Raw genomic sequence first — 15,579 nt, forward strand, 5'->3', positions numbered from 1 at the left:
AGCTATAGCCAACGCGCAGTTGAAGTCAGCGCTGCTTATTGCTCTCTGCGCAGCGATCACTTTAACTGTTACTGCTACCGCTGCTGTGCCAATTCGCTCACTTGATGACGACAGCGACGATCGCTTTGGTAGTGATGTTTGATAGTGGTGGTTGTGGTGCTGGTGGTGGTTTGTGTTTCAAGTCTTTTGTTTTCTTCCAACTACATATGTACAGACGTAGATGCGCGAGTATCGCCGTCTCTGCGGTCATACGAAGTTAACTGCAACACTAACTGCCATTTGGCTTATAGGGTAGCGCTGTGGCATGATTTTTGTACGTGTGCGCATATTGAAAATATGCTTCTTGTAAGACATTGGAAGTCACATCAACTCAGTTGTCTGCCAGTAGTCGAAGCGTAGTAAACGTGCAGCGCGCGAAGCAAGAGCAAGTCTTATATGTTTTTATTGTATGAGAGAAAAAAAAACTTATATAAAAGTGATTAAATCGAAAAACGGGGTAAACAACTGCGGAGACAAGTTTCGTATTTATGCTTCCAATTGTGAAAATAAAAACTAAAGTTTTACATACAGACACTAGTACGTATGTATTTTGTGAAGCGTATAAAAACTAAGAAATATAAAAATATAAACTCCAGTTGCAAGCAAATTTGTTCTGTATTGCAAGTGATAACTGATTGAAAGTGTGGCAAGCGCGCGGTTTCAAGTCAAAGAAATCAAAGCCTGAAATTTTGAAAAAAAAAACCAAAACTTTCGAAAGAAAAATTTTGGGAAAAAATTTTGAGAGAAACATTAAAAAAAAATCAAATAAAATTCGAAAAAATAGTTTTAAAAAATTAATATTTTTCAAAAATTTTGTGTACTTGGAAAACTTCGTATTCGGCGTCTCGTGCCACATTTCTTGTTAAAAATTACTTTGTAATTAAATATTACTGACTTGGTCGCAGAAACTGCGTGGACTCGCAAGAATACTCTCTGAATCAAGTGCTAAGTTTGAAAAAAAAAAAATTAACGGGCGTAAAAACAGTTACAAACCACATATTTTGAAAGTTGAAGCAGTGATTACACACAAGACAGTCAAATAAATAATATTACAAGGTGAGTCTGAGCTTCTTATATAAAATGGTTAATATACTGATATTTAAGTTGCTTATTTACTCAGAATTTGGTTTCAAAATTAAATCAGTATTTAGTTCTAATGCAAATCAGATGAGAGTTTGCAAAAATATTCGCTGTTAGCAGATACGCGCTCAGCAAATAAGCATATTTGCGAAACACGTACGCAACATAATTTTTCACACACACACACTTATCTTTCCTTAGTACCATTTAGACACACGCCTACTGTAAAGAAAAAAATTAGTGCATTTGCTCCTGCTCAGCCAAGTCCTAACCAACAGCATGTAGTTTTAGTGCTGCTGACTGCAACACTTCTTTGGATAATAGAAAATCACCTACACGCCTATTAAACAACCGTGCAACATGGCGTATTTTCGATTGTTCACTGCTTATGCTTGCGGTTTCATGGTTTGCGCTGCAAGCCGATCGCTATGTAGTCTAATTTTCATACTGAAACTAGAGCAGCGCAACATAGAAGAGCCGAACAGGTAACAGCGAAACCTTTGCGGCTTACATACATACATAACTACATATGTTTCTGCCAAATGTTGTGTAATGCTTTTGCTAGGCGTTGTCGCATATAATTATGATGCGCTGTGAACACCCTAAATATTGACAAACACGATAGCGGGGGAGTTGCTGCGAAATAAATAAAAACTGTAAACATGCGGCGGTGTGTGGGCACAATCCATTGTTTGGCAATATTATGAAATACCTGTGTGAAAAATAATTAGTTTACTAGTCCTTCTGTGAAATTCTAACAGTGGAGGATTTGTGTATATGCTTAACAGTGAACTTAACAGAGCACTGTTAAGTGTTTTATAAGGTATTTAAGTTGCAAAATGTTTAAATAATTGTGATTTTCGATTACTTGTAGTTTATTTCTTTATACAAAATAGGAAACAATATCTGAAGTTGTTCCAAAATAACGATTTTTTACATTTCATATATCAAAAATTATTTTATACGCTCTGACTGTACAAAAATTAGCTGAAAATATTAATAACTCAATGTAAATCGCCTTTTCATGCTTTAATTCGCAGCATATTCACGCACAGTCGCATAAGCGTTTCTTTAAACTTCTTCAAAGAACAAGAAAAGAACATAAAAAATAGCACTTTGAGGCAAAAATCAAAAATAAAATTCGCAATGCCCTAAAAAGCATGCAAAAGACATGATTTTTATTTGAGTTTTGCTAAAAACTCATTCAAAATTCATTCCCAGTTAAAAAACGGCAAACCACCCGCTGTGCCATGCATATACAGGCATGCCCGTCAAGGTTACGTCTATAGGATAGCAAGGAGACAAAGCAAGCAAGCGTGCAAAATCGCTAAAAAATTTTGTAAACACTATCAAAATATATGTACATTACCTAAATGAATCAAAAATGTCAACAAATTTCAAAGAAAAAGGTTACAATTTAACAGCCGAGTTGTGCAGAATGCTAAAAACTGATAAATCAAAATTCATTTGAAATAAGAACTGGTTGTTTGCTTTCAGCATATATCCTTTACATTACACAACATTCTTAACAGCCTTAACAATAGCGAACTTAACAGAGGTGACACTAACAGCGACTAAACTCTCTGTTAACAGACACTTCACTGTTAAGTGCAACAACAACATCGTGAAAATTTAACAGCGATTTATCTGCGCTCTGTTAACATATCCTTAGATGTAAAAAAAGTTAACAGCGCACTCTCTCTGACTAAACAATAACCATACAACCAGTTATAATTCAGCATATATCCTTTACATAACATAACATTCTTAACGGCCTTAACAATAGCGAATTTAACAGAGGTGACATTAACAGCGACAGAACTCTCTGTTAACAGACACTTTAATGTTAACTGCAACAACAACATCGTCAAACTTTAACAGCGGCTTACCTGTGCTCTGCTAACATATCCTTAAATGTAAAAAAAGTTAACAGCGCACTCGCTCTAACTCGCTGACTTAACAGCATACAATACGGTTACCAAATCCTGCGGGTCTTTCAACCATCTAACATTACCTGCCAAAGTGATGTTTTTGAAGAATATTATTATGTGTTTTTTGTGTTCCTATACCTTACATAGTTTCTATTGTATATTCAGGCAGGACATTGCGCAGAAAGTGCTAAGGTCATCGAAAAAGGCAATAAACACTTAGATCGGGCAATGTTTTGAGTGTAATTTGCACAGCCACGCCTCCTCTAGTAGGTTTTATACTCCTTTTTGGCATTTCGACTATAAAAAAACAGACCAGTTAAGACAACATCACATTTACACAGCAAACGTCAAGCTAAGAGGTTCAAGTAGGAGCCAAAAGTGCATTAAAAATTGTTAAAAACAAATACTAAAATTACCATTAGAAGTTGCAAATTTAAGTAACAGTGTTGACAGTAAAACATGGCTGAAATGATGGATGTGTGTGTGCCCGAAGTTGGCATGAATATGGTTAGTTGAGCTACACTTCGTTTAACATAGAGAAGAACGGGCAGTTAGAAGAAGAAATCGTTTGTGTAAAGGCGAAGTAGTAACACATAAAGGAAAAGCAAAAACGGCTATATTTAAAATTTTGAAACACAAATGTTCAGAGAACTTGAATTCTGATTTTATCTTATACTAAATTGCTTTACTACTCTACCCGAGCCAAATAAACGAAATTTTTCGAAAATGTTTTACAACCTAATTTTATGTGTAGAATAATCTAAAAATCATCATTACTTTAACATTATTAATAATTCATTTTCTTTTCCGCTTACAGATGAATCAAACATGCAAAGTATGTGGTGAACCAGCCGCTGGTTTCCACTTCGGAGCTTTCACATGCGAGGGCTGCAAGGTAAGTTGTCTAGAAAATCCAAAAAAAAAAATTGTAAAAATATTGAAGAGCGCAAGCAAGTTCTATTTGAGTATTTAGCTGATAAAGTCCACAACATAAACTAGAAATAACCAGAAAAAGTAAAACAATTATCTAAAAACGTTCGCTCTAATAACCTGAAACACCACAACGCCCAGCATTTATTAATAAACCACACCCTTTCGTCTTTTCTACTCCACAGTCCTTCTTCGGTCGCTCGTACAACAACCTCTCGTCCATAAGCGAATGCAAGAACAACGGCAAATGCGTAATTGATAAGAAGAATCGCACTACCTGCAAAGCGTGCCGCCTACGCAAATGCTACACCGTTGGCATGTCCAAGGGTGGTTCACGCTATGGCCGCCGTTCCAACTGGTTCAAAATCCACTGTCTGCTGCAGGAACAGCAACAGCAAGCCATGGATATGGCGAACAAAGCCGCAGCCGCTGGCGGTAATGTTGCCGGTGCACCCAACGCCGCTGGTTTCGGTGATATGGCCGCCGCAGCTGCTGCCGCTGCCGCCGCCAAGCAACACATGCAATCACTGAATCCGCACATGGCCAGCGCTGGCGGCTTGCTCGGCTATCCCGGCTACCAGTTTCCTGAGATGATGGCACAGGCTGCACCTTTCATGTCTGCTGCAGGCCGTCATCCCGCTGCCGATGCCACCTTCTTCAACATGATGAATTCGCTGCCAGCCATGGGCGCAGCACAGTCTGCCTTCCAGTTGCCGCCACATTTGCTATTCCCCGCCGCCGCTGCAGCGGCCGCTTATCATCCCAATGCCGCCGCTGCTGCTGCAGCAGCCGCTGATGCTGCCTACCGCACCGAAATGTATAAACATCGTCAGTCTGTGGATTCAGCAGCTTCTGGTGATTCGGCGCAACGCTTTTCGCCACAAATTGCTGCTGCCGCTGCGGCTGCCGCTGTAGAACAACAAATGCGCGAACAACAGGAAGCGGCACGTCACTCTCCGGAACTATGTGTTTCGGGTGGCGATGAAGATGACGATGATGAACTGGATGTGCATTCACCATCACCTGCTATTGCGCAACAGCAAATTTACCAACAAATGCAAGAACAACAACAGCAACACCAAATTCACAGCCCGGTGGCGATACATGCTTCACCGCTCAGCAGCTCACCTCTGTGCGTGCCCGTGCCCACCTCCGCGCTCACACCCAACTCCGTACATTCGCCCGCACATCAACCCAGCTCACCAGCACCAACCGTCGCCGAGACTGCTGCGCTCTCGTTCGCCGCCAAAATGCAATCACTCTCACCCGTCTCCGTGTGCTCCATTGGCGCAGAGAGCGTGAGCCCTCAGCAACAACACAGCGCCATGGACGCGCAGGATGGCCCCATGGACCTTAGCATGAAGCCAGTCAGTGCCGCATCACGGCCGTCGACGCGACTCAGCGGCGATTGTGACATGAACTGCGATCTGAGCGAGGAGGAGGCAGCAATGTTGGATGCACGTCGCAAGTACTTTCATTACAACAGCGATCACAGTGAGTCCGATACTTCGTCGGATGGCAGCAGCGCCGCCGCGCTCGCCAACAAGCGTCAGAAGATGATCGACGAGGGCTACAATTCAGCGGGCTACGCATCCTCGCATGGTTCCACAGTGTCGACGTCGTCAGCGACCAGCATGCACGGCATCTTTGTATGCGTTTAAGCTATACACATATACGCGATCCACACCTGCTTGGCGCCGGCGCTGCGCGGTGTTAGGAAAATAAAAGTGTCGCTGTGGGCGGAGCTCATTCACAAGCGCGCTTGTTTGTGGCCGACGCCAATAAAGCTGTCATTTGTTGCTGTCGTTGACGAAGTGGTTTTTGATCAGCGTAACTGTTGTACGAAATGCAAATCAGCGGACACTGACGCATACATACACATTGTTGCTTATAGGCCGCTCTGTTCTCCAAAGCTTCGAGCGAGTTTGTACGCCTACACACGTGTTCATGGAGAACGCGCTCACCTAACGGTCTTAGCTGCTTGCTGTATTAGATGGCGATCTCACATACACACACACTATATATATCTCTCTCACTCTCTTTGCGTAAGCGCGCTTAGTAAGCTGTTGCATATGCGTGGAAACGAGTTAGCAATACAACGTCAGCAATTGGTGTGGAAAGATAAGAGCGCCCAACATACATACACACATGGTTATGTATGTGTGAATTCAGATCCAAAAATTCAAATGTAATTGATTTCAATCGCAATTTAGTCGCATTTAGTCGCTTTTAATTTAATTAATGCAAATTTTAAATGAAGACCTTTCAGCTAGTTATATAAGCGTTTAGTTAAATGTAAACAAAGCAATAGCAAAATGCTGCAATTATTGTACTTAATAATTTAAATCAATATTTTTAATCAATTATGTAAATAATTAGCTGTTAAGTTAAGCACTTCACTCGTTAGCTTACTGTTAAGCTATTTATTTTATATGCCTTTTTGCACATACTGTATTTATCCGCACGTAGCACAGGAATTGTAAATATTTATATTTTAGGTTATTTTGTTCTTACAAGCTCAAGTTATTGCAATTATACGAAACCAAATTTCTTCAAAATATATAAGTTTATAGTCTTTATTGAATATTAGTCCCACGGCCTACTAGTTACTTCTGTATGTGTTTGCTTAATGTTAAGTTAGATCAAAGTAAATTATATAAAAGAAAAATAAGCAAATTTTTAAAGTAAAACAAAAACTTTTAAATAAATAAAAAATTATAAAATAAAAAAAAATAATTTTTCTTATAAAAGTGTGGTGGGAGATTTTTCGATGATTTTAGCTTTTCAGAATGTACACTTAAGAGAAATATTGTTTGGGAAAACATATTTTCTGGTGACACTACCTCCAAAACAGCTGGGCTGAATTTTGATACTTTCAACAAGTTTTCCTCCAAAAAATTATACAGTCTTTAAATGAAGTTGTATTTACAATAATTTAAATAAAATCAATTTTAACGTTTTTTTTATTAAATCGCTTATGTCTCTGAAACAAAGAAATTTTATGACAAGTGCGGTTGGATCGTTCAACTCTTATTTTACAAGTTTTTCGATAAAACCGGCTGCTTATTAACACAAAATAGGTTAGAACACCTTATTATACAATATATTGATCAAAAATTCTTCTTCTTTTCTCCTAAAACAAGTACTCATTCGTTGTTGTTTAGTCAAAATCAAGTAACTTTTCTGTATGTAAAATATTTTTAATTGACACAATGTCTTCGTGAAATCTCTAAATCACAGGCACAGTATAAAATGTTCCCGTGCCAGTGAGACAAAGAAGTGCCCGTAGTGTCGAAAATATTGCTGCCGTTAACGCGTCAATTGAGAAAAACCAAAATCAGTCTCTCACACGTCGTTCTCAAGCGTTGGGCATCTCTGTGATGTCGTTGTGCCAAATTTTGCGAAAAAATCTTGACCAAACAACCTTACAAGATCCAATTGACGCAAGAACTGAAGCCACTTGACCACCAAAATCGTCGTATGTTCATGAATTGGGCTAAGCAACAACTTGAAAATTATCCAGATTTTCATCGGAAAATGGGGTGTTAAAATGAGGCAAATTAATGTGAATTTTTTAAATAATGAGAATTTAATGCTACATAGGTCATTTGAAAATTCATAAGTTGTTGTCCCGACAAAACGAAATCTTCGCTGCCGACGATGTATGAATTGGGCCGTAATAAATGAATGACTAACAGCGTTGCCGTTTTGATATAATTGTATCTTTTTGATACTTTTTTCCTAAATGGATTTGTGGATTTGACTTTTTGTTCTAACAGGAACGGGCCTATTTTGATACTTTTCTGCTGATACAATTTAATTTTTTGAAACTATGAAAATGTTAAACTAAAACAAACTTATTGTATCTGGATAGTATTAAAAGTTGTGGGAATGTAGGCCAATTAAAAAACCAGAAAAATATAAACTGGACAAGAGACATTTTTAATTTGCTTCCAAAGTAATTCTTGCTATATAACTCTGTGGCTGCTGAATATATGATTTTTAGATTTAAGGGGAATTGTGAGTCGAAAATGGACTTCTTTTGAGAAAATTAGTTCTGAACTGAAAAGTCACCAATAAGGTTTCTATTATTTTTTATGAGTTTATTGTTAATCATAATACAGGAAAAATTAAACACTCATTTATTATGACTTTCAGTTTTCGTTCCATATGAGCAAACTGTTGTGAAAAAATTTAAATTAAAAAAAAAATTATGAGGCTATTTGCAAAAATACTTGAGTGTCTTAACTAAAATGTTTATATTTTAATAAAACAAAACAGAAAAAAAACTGGTCTGAATTAAGATACACAACTTACTTCATTATTTGATTTTCATTTGTTGAATTTAGAATGTGGGAAAAGGTTACGTATTTTTTTCTTCAGATTATATTTTCTAACTAAAATTTTGAATATATTTTGAGGAACTGGTAAAATAAAACAAAGAGATCCAAAACTTTTTAGTGCATCGTTTTTAAAGATTAGAGCAAGAATCCCTATATCTGTCGCTTCAAGTGAACGCTCGTTTTCCTCACTTCGCAGGCTTAAAACACATTTAAGAAATAAAACTGGAGAAGTACGCCTGAACGGAATGGCTCTTGAATATCCATAGAGATATAGACGTGACGGAGGAAGATATTTTTAAATGTTATGGCCCAAAATAAAAGAAGATTAGACTTCAATTTGTGAATAAAATAATGAAACATTGCCTTTTTACCTAAAAACCAACACCCACGACCCGCGCAATTCCAATTCCGAGGAATTCCAAATCCAACAATAGCAATAACTTTCTGAATGCAAAGGAGGAAAAATACGTAGGAAGACACAATACTTGAACTTTAGTTTGGCAGAATTGGTGCAGGAAGGAAGGAAGGTCTGAAATTATTCCGCGGTGTCTTCGTTAGTAGCATTAAACGTTAGCTTAAACTTTGCAAAGTAATGCTACAATATTTACAATTGGAGAAAAGAAAAACGTTTCTAGTTGTGCGTGAAGTTTTACCGGTTAACCACAAGCCATTATACTAGTTCTGTACATATGGAAGCATAGTGACTTTCTTCAACGAAATTTCAACGCCAGCGTGTTTACATTGTGTCTTTGGAATGAATGCAATGAGGCTCTATAATTCATATATTAATATAGAAAATACATTGCGACAATTTTTATTGCAAATTTTGTAATGTTACCTAATGCTGCGTCAGAAATATGTAAAATGAAAAGCATAAAAAATTTTCTTCCCGATGAATACCAAACTGTAATAACCGAAAAAACAAAAAAAGAAGAAAAATAAAAAAAAGAAAAATAAAGTTTTCATACATCGACAATAAATGTAACTTTAAGCTGGAAAGGCCACTTTTGAAAATATATTTCAAAGTTATTTACCTTATAAGAGGACAAAAATCGAAGTTTCCATAGATTACTTGGATTTTTTTTCGGGCAAGGGCTGTTATCACGAAGTTCGAACACTGTTTAAACAAGTAAGCTTTTACTTTTAGATACAAACCAGCTTCTTTTCAGCTACCTTCTTTAAATTAACGATTCACCCCTACAAAAAAGTGCAAAGTTGAGCTTAGTTTTAATTTGGGATGATATGAGCTGGTATAAGACTGGGATATGAGTAGAAAATAATGAATTTCTTTTTTTTTAATATTTTGGTACTCAGACCGCAGTGTTTTACTACAATTCTTAAATATATATTATAGCAAATTCCCTTTCCCATAATTTCTCCTTCTACTTTTAAGGCTTGGGCACCACGTACGTGATTATAGCCGAGTTTGCAACACCGCGTCAGTCTTCCTTTTCGAAAATCTACTTAAATCAAAATACCTAGAGATAACACCTCTCTCTTGATTTCAGTAATTTTTTGGAATTTCAATCCACTTCAGGAAATTGCACGCACTGTGGGCAACGAACTAATAATCATTGTTAGGTGAGTCCCATGCAGTCATCCGCTACAATGATAGCCCACATATAAAATATTGTTATCCTCGACAAATATTCAGTCAAACCATACACTAACAACCAACAAATAACGCGGCAGTGCAATTGACACGAAAGACTTAAGCAACAAACTCGCTAATATAGTCTGCTGCCATATCCGTGTGAAGTTCAAGACCGATACACTTTAGCGATCGCAACAACAAGACAATCATGTAAATATGCAAACACTTCATCTACGTTGCTGTTGATGTGCCGCACTGCCACCATGGCTGAAACAAGTGCGCGCCAAAGCCTGTTTAAGAATAAATATTTAATGCCGCAGCAGTGCACATTATTTGTGTTACAGTTGCTGCTGCTGTCCGCCCCATTTGCTGTTGCTAATGCTGCTTGCCGTGCACGTGTTCTTGCTGCCGCTAGCTGTCGCTGCTGCGGAGCATGGCGACGCGCCACAACTCTTTCACAACTTAATGAAGCGATTAAAATTCCACACCGCAACGCGAATGACTTTTATATGTGTTAATATTAAGTTTATTATTTGAAGCAGCACGTGGTTGTTTTGGGCAGCGGGCAGCAAGCGACAACGCCACACAGCCACAAGCAGGAGCCAATAAGCAGCTGCGCGCCGCTTTACTATTTATTTTAATTTCATACCCAACTTTATATACACATATGTATATGCCAGCTCTTCCTCTTGCCACACCACCCACACACACACACGCCAGAATAAATATGTAGCTGCAGATATAAAGCTTTTGCTGCGTGTATCTGCTGCCTGCTGCTCACGTCAAGCTGCGCATAACAAATAGTTGCGCCACTGTAGCCTCGCATTCTTAGCTGCTGCCATGTGTGGTTCTTCAGCAGCAATCGCGCCTAAGTCTATGGCTGTTTTATGATATTGTTTTTTGTTGTGAAATAAAACTGTCTGCCGACCAGTTGACTGCTGGACAACGAGTTCCACTGCCTTCAAGTGGCAGCGTAGTTAATAAAAATTTAATAAAGTCGCCATTGTGCTTGGCACAGCGTATGACAGCGAAAACATATTATGACCTAAAGAGCTTTAATTGAGTCAAATTGATTTGCGGTGGCGTCAGCTGCACACTTTCGTTGAGCATTTTCGATAATTTATTTTTCTTTTGCATACTATTTAAAAATCCATTGTTGATTTAAATTAAAATAAGGCTTTTACTCCAAAATGAAAATTTTTATATTTTCTTACTGCTTTTTTTATCATATTTCACGGCAAAGGTCTCTATTTTTAGTAATTACTCAAAACCTCCTACGTCGAGTATGTTATTAAAGTTGAGGACATGGAAAAGGGAACTCAGCCTGTTATTTCGTTACTGAGCAGTTATATGAAGAAATATATTACCAATCATTTCTCCATGGGAAGGAGAAAGGAAACGTTCTTCAAAGGCTTTCACGTAAAATTAGTTTTTATTAGGAAAGATTAGTTAGATATCTCTAATATTGATGAGTAAGGCTTAACTGTGATTTCACTTTGCTTTTTTATCACAATATGGTCGATCTGGTTGGTGGTTTTTCGATCCGGAGACTTGATGAATTTTTCTATTCTGGAATCTGGTATTACAGCTAACACTATTTCGTGCCCCAGCGAAGTCGATCAACAGCGATCCATTTGGGGATGTTTCCACGTGGAGGCTGTATTTACCGACTGTTGTGCCAAAGATACCTTCCTTGTCTATGGCTATAGTCCAATGGGTAAAAAGCCATTACACACAAACATGCCAAGCATATTGTCTTGATAAGGAATTATTATTGATAGTCATTGAGTGGCTGGAAGTCTATTTCAGAATGACATGAATTTTAATGAGTTGCACTTTTCTTCAAACAGTTTGTATTATTATATTGGTCACTTAATTATTTCCAGCAGTATGCTCATTAAACATATAAAAATATATATATATCGATATTGGTTAAATCCGGATAACACTTCAAAATCCAATACATGCAGGTATACCAACGTGTTCATCGAGTTCTGATAGGTGGAACACTCTCACGAAAATGTTTTATGAGGTCGTTGTTTGGCGCTCAGAAAAACCGGACCAGCTAACCAGTTGGAACGTCTTCCAAGGCCGGTCCTCATCGACCGCTGTATGTGTCAAGACCCTCGGGCAGGAACACATTGAAAATGTCCACGGTTTCGATTGCATTCCTTGCAATCTAGAACACTTCATTGAAGAATCTTCTCCTAGTGGTTCCGTCTCAGTTCACACACCTGCGTGGTACTTGTGGAAGGGGCGAAGCCATTAAAAATGGGTGCAGTGAGCTCGGATGGATCGAAATTAAGATGGGTAATAGGCAATGGAGTCTTCTGTTTGGAACTCTCCATCAGCTTTAGTTTGAGATTATCATACCAGTGTAGCGTCCATCAAACCGAAGTGCAGCTTTCTTCAGAGAGCATTCAATCCGAGTGCTTTGAGCTCACTGAACGAGTGCTCAAAAGTAGCAAAGAGTGCATGATTTCATTAGCAATAGCTTCAAGTTTCTTCCAATGTAGATATACGTATAACTGGCTTTCCGATCACTATGAAATCGCCAGAAATTGCTAAGCCGATGGACCTTGCTAGTTTGCACAACCTTTCAACAATTTCATCTGATTGGAAGGAAGTCGGTTTTCCGATGTTTTCGTGCATTCTGGCGTTGGACCTTCGGGCCTCCAGTAGATTAAACAAGCGCTGGTTTACAATTGGAAGTAATGCGACTGCAAGATTCATCTGATACAGAGTGAAGTGAGTTGGCTGTTAGCACAGCCAATCTCGCCGCAACTGTTAGTATTCTGGCTGGATACTATCAAGTAGGTGCCACGCAATGCGAATAAATATTCTGTCAGACACTGTCTGTCAAATTGGCCAGCATTACATGCGAGGTGGCAACATCTTGTCACTTCTTCTTCGATTTTCCGGCTTTTGCAGGACTGAGCTATTTCAAGCTTGGTGGGCTCACTTTTGGGGAACCTGGCATTAATATTAACCACTTTAATAAATTTTTGGTAAGCTCGAAAAGCTTCGTCGATATATGAAGATCTGGCGATTCACTTTTAGGAGTGTATGGGTAACACAAAGGATGAATATGTGTGCGGCTGAGATCCATCGATTTTGGATCAACTTTACGCCCTAATCTTATTTAACCTGACCTAAATGTATAGACGCAATATATTTGCCGGCTGATCCTTTCTATGCTTTAGGTACGGTTCATCACGTTAGAGTCTATTTAAAGGATTGTTTATTGGTCTCCTTAGTCAAATTATAGAGTCATATTTTATACATTTCCACATACATACGAAAAAGTTTAGATTTATTACATCATCTCCAAGCTCACTTCAATATCGTAAGTTAGTTCTTGTTTTTGACTGATTCTTAGCACGTGTGTCATCCATTTTCCATAGATATTCTTTTGCTATATTTACTATATAGTGTCAGCTATTTCGGTTACCCGTATTTTGCAGTCATTCCTAAATCTTTTTTGGAACTTTCGATGTTTTTCCGCCGTTGCCTCTTGTTGACATCCATAGGATTCATTGTTCTTCTTGCAAATATTCACCAAAACTTGGTTTCAGTTAATAAAACAAAAATATTTTATTTTTTATATAATTAAAATGAGTTTTTTTGACTTGGAAAAGCTTGTAAAGTCATTCACATATAATATTAATTGTTTAATGGTTTTTAAATCCACACTAAAATCCAAAATATTGCTATGACAGTATGGTAATGCTTGTATCTAAGCCATCTGGACTATTTGATAACATAAATTTTATTATAAATACTGCAGCCAATCAGCGATGCTTTCTTTAATAGCGTGTCTCATACAGCAAGGGTTATTGCCTTCTCATACGAAGGCAGAGGCACCCGAAGCCTCTAATTTGATCAAGTTGTGAACTCCACGAACTACTTATTTGCATTGGTTGCTTTTCTAGAGCTCGGGCGGCATTTTTTATGCCTTTCAAAATCATTGATGCAATTGAATCTTTAATGCCCGAACTGCCTTTCAACGCGCCGCATATCCTTTCAACTCAATTTATAATTTTATATTTCCTATTTACTTAGCACATGCATACTATTTACTTCTACATATATACATATTTACATATTTACACTTGCTGGTTTTTACCCTTTGAGAACGTGAGGGGAAAGAACTAATGTGTCTAAGCAGCCGAATGGACGATGATGATTGCGCGCCAACAATTTCCTTGCGCATATTTGCTAAGCCCACAATAACAACAATGCAAGAGGCACAAGTGACCTAAGAAAATACGCGAGTAAATACTATACTTATGAATCAATATGTATGTCTGCATGTATGCATGTAAGTGTGTGTATGCGCTTGACAAATAAAATAATAATGGTAATAATAATAAAAGCAAAGTATTAGATGGTAAAAATCGGCGCATTTAACTGGCCAAAGGAAGAGCTAAAAATAACATTGACTCGAGAACACGTGAGAGGTCCGGGCCAGCGGCTGCTGCGTTATGTTATACTGAGCTGCGCTATGTTATGGTACTTTGATGAAAGGGTAAATGAAAGAAAATTGAAATTGTAGACACTGAAGGAAGGCAGTAAAAAAAATTGAAAAGAAATAAATAAAAACAACAACAAAAAATTGAAAAAGTTGTTAACAACAAAATTTAAAAGCAAAAATTGAACTCAAATTGGTCCAATATTTACAAAACATGATCACCGCATTGTGGCGGCTTATTAGAACATCAATAATGGCTTCGCTAGAGCGTAGGCTTCCAATACATTTGCTCTAAGCTAACAAGTGATTTCTTAATGATTCTTTTTCTTCTTTTCTGCATCCCGTTCAGCACCTAACATTCAGTGTTGTTGTTCTCGTTACTTAACACAACTATATTTTTTCTTGGCTTTGGTTTTGTTCTTTTCCATGTTTGATTTTAGCTTTTTCAACACTTCTTCTTCAGCTTGAGCGTTCGCTCTTTGTACGCGCCGCCATACCAAAGGATGCTTTTGTTTCCTTTGCGTTTGCACTAATTTAATAGCCGCTTTGAAGGCGGCCAATGCTGGCGGAAGGGGCTCAAAGTGGCTTGCTGCTCGAATGGTTGGGAAAAAAGACTGCCGATTGTTTGACAAATGTAAACAAGATCGTTTCTGCTCTTGCACTAATGTAATTGTGTGGGCATTTTTAGTGCGCAGACGCATTTCTTATTACATCAATTGATATTGGTAGTTTTGAATCGGCATGATTCAGATAAGAGAATTATTTGTTTTTCAGCAAAAATTATATAGTATGTAGTTATATAAAGCAGCTTTGGAATAAATTAAAGCAGCTTACACAAATAATCGGCTTATTGGTCTACAACATTGCTTCCGTCGTTTTTTTGTAAACTTAATTCTTTATTGTATAAAAACGGTTACAAAAATGTTATTTAAAATATTGGCCGTCGCTAGCTACTACTTTTGACCATCTTTCTGGCAGCACGCGTATTCGGTGATGAAGGAACTCCTCATCTTTCGAGTCGATCTAAGTTTAAATCCAATTTTTGACTTCTTCATAAGACTTGTTCCATCGATCGGAACAAGTGATAGTCAGATGGCGCAACGTCTGGAGAATACGGCGGGTGGGGTAAGATCTCCCATTTCAGCGTCTCCAAATATTTTTTTAACACCTTTGCGACGTGAGGCCGAGCAT

At 37.9% G+C, this 15,579-nt stretch overlaps 1 protein-coding gene across 2 annotated transcripts; it reads left to right on the top strand.

Moving 5' to 3' along the window:
- Positions 1 to 404: 404 nt before the first annotated feature.
- Positions 405 to 6,649, top strand: LOC120778753 (zygotic gap protein knirps). 2 transcript variants are annotated; one of them, XM_040110730.1, is made up of 4 exons: positions 405 to 446; positions 945 to 1,095; positions 3,868 to 3,945; positions 4,166 to 6,649. In XM_040110730.1, the coding sequence occupies exons 3-4, from the start codon at positions 3,868 to 3,870 to the stop codon at positions 5,639 to 5,641; spliced, it is 1,554 nt and encodes a 517-aa protein (XP_039966664.1). In that variant the 5' UTR covers positions 405 to 446; positions 945 to 1,095; the 3' UTR covers positions 5,642 to 6,649. The 2 variants fall into 2 exon arrangements, with proteins under 2 accessions (XP_039966664.1, XP_039966663.1); XM_040110729.1 differs by lacking the exon at positions 405 to 446 and having other exon boundaries at positions 784 to 1,095.
- The last annotated feature ends 8,930 nt before the right edge of the window (positions 6,650 to 15,579 follow it).

The sequence above is a fragment of the Bactrocera tryoni genome, chromosome 5, assembly GCF_016617805.1.
Source record: "Bactrocera tryoni isolate S06 chromosome 5, CSIRO_BtryS06_freeze2, whole genome shotgun sequence".
In the NCBI taxonomy this organism is placed as follows: domain Eukaryota; kingdom Metazoa; phylum Arthropoda; class Insecta; order Diptera; family Tephritidae; genus Bactrocera; species Bactrocera tryoni.

Bases quoted from the DNA above. Each gene is read 5' to 3' on its own strand.
- LOC120778753 (XM_040110730.1), top strand. From the start codon at position 3,868: ATGAATCAAACATGCAAAGTATGTGGTGAACCAGCCGCTGGTTTCCAC. The intron at 3,946-4,165 runs GTAAGTTGTCTA...TCTACTCCACAG, and splicing joins TCACATGCGAGGGCTGCAAG to TCCTTCTTCGGTCGCTCGTA.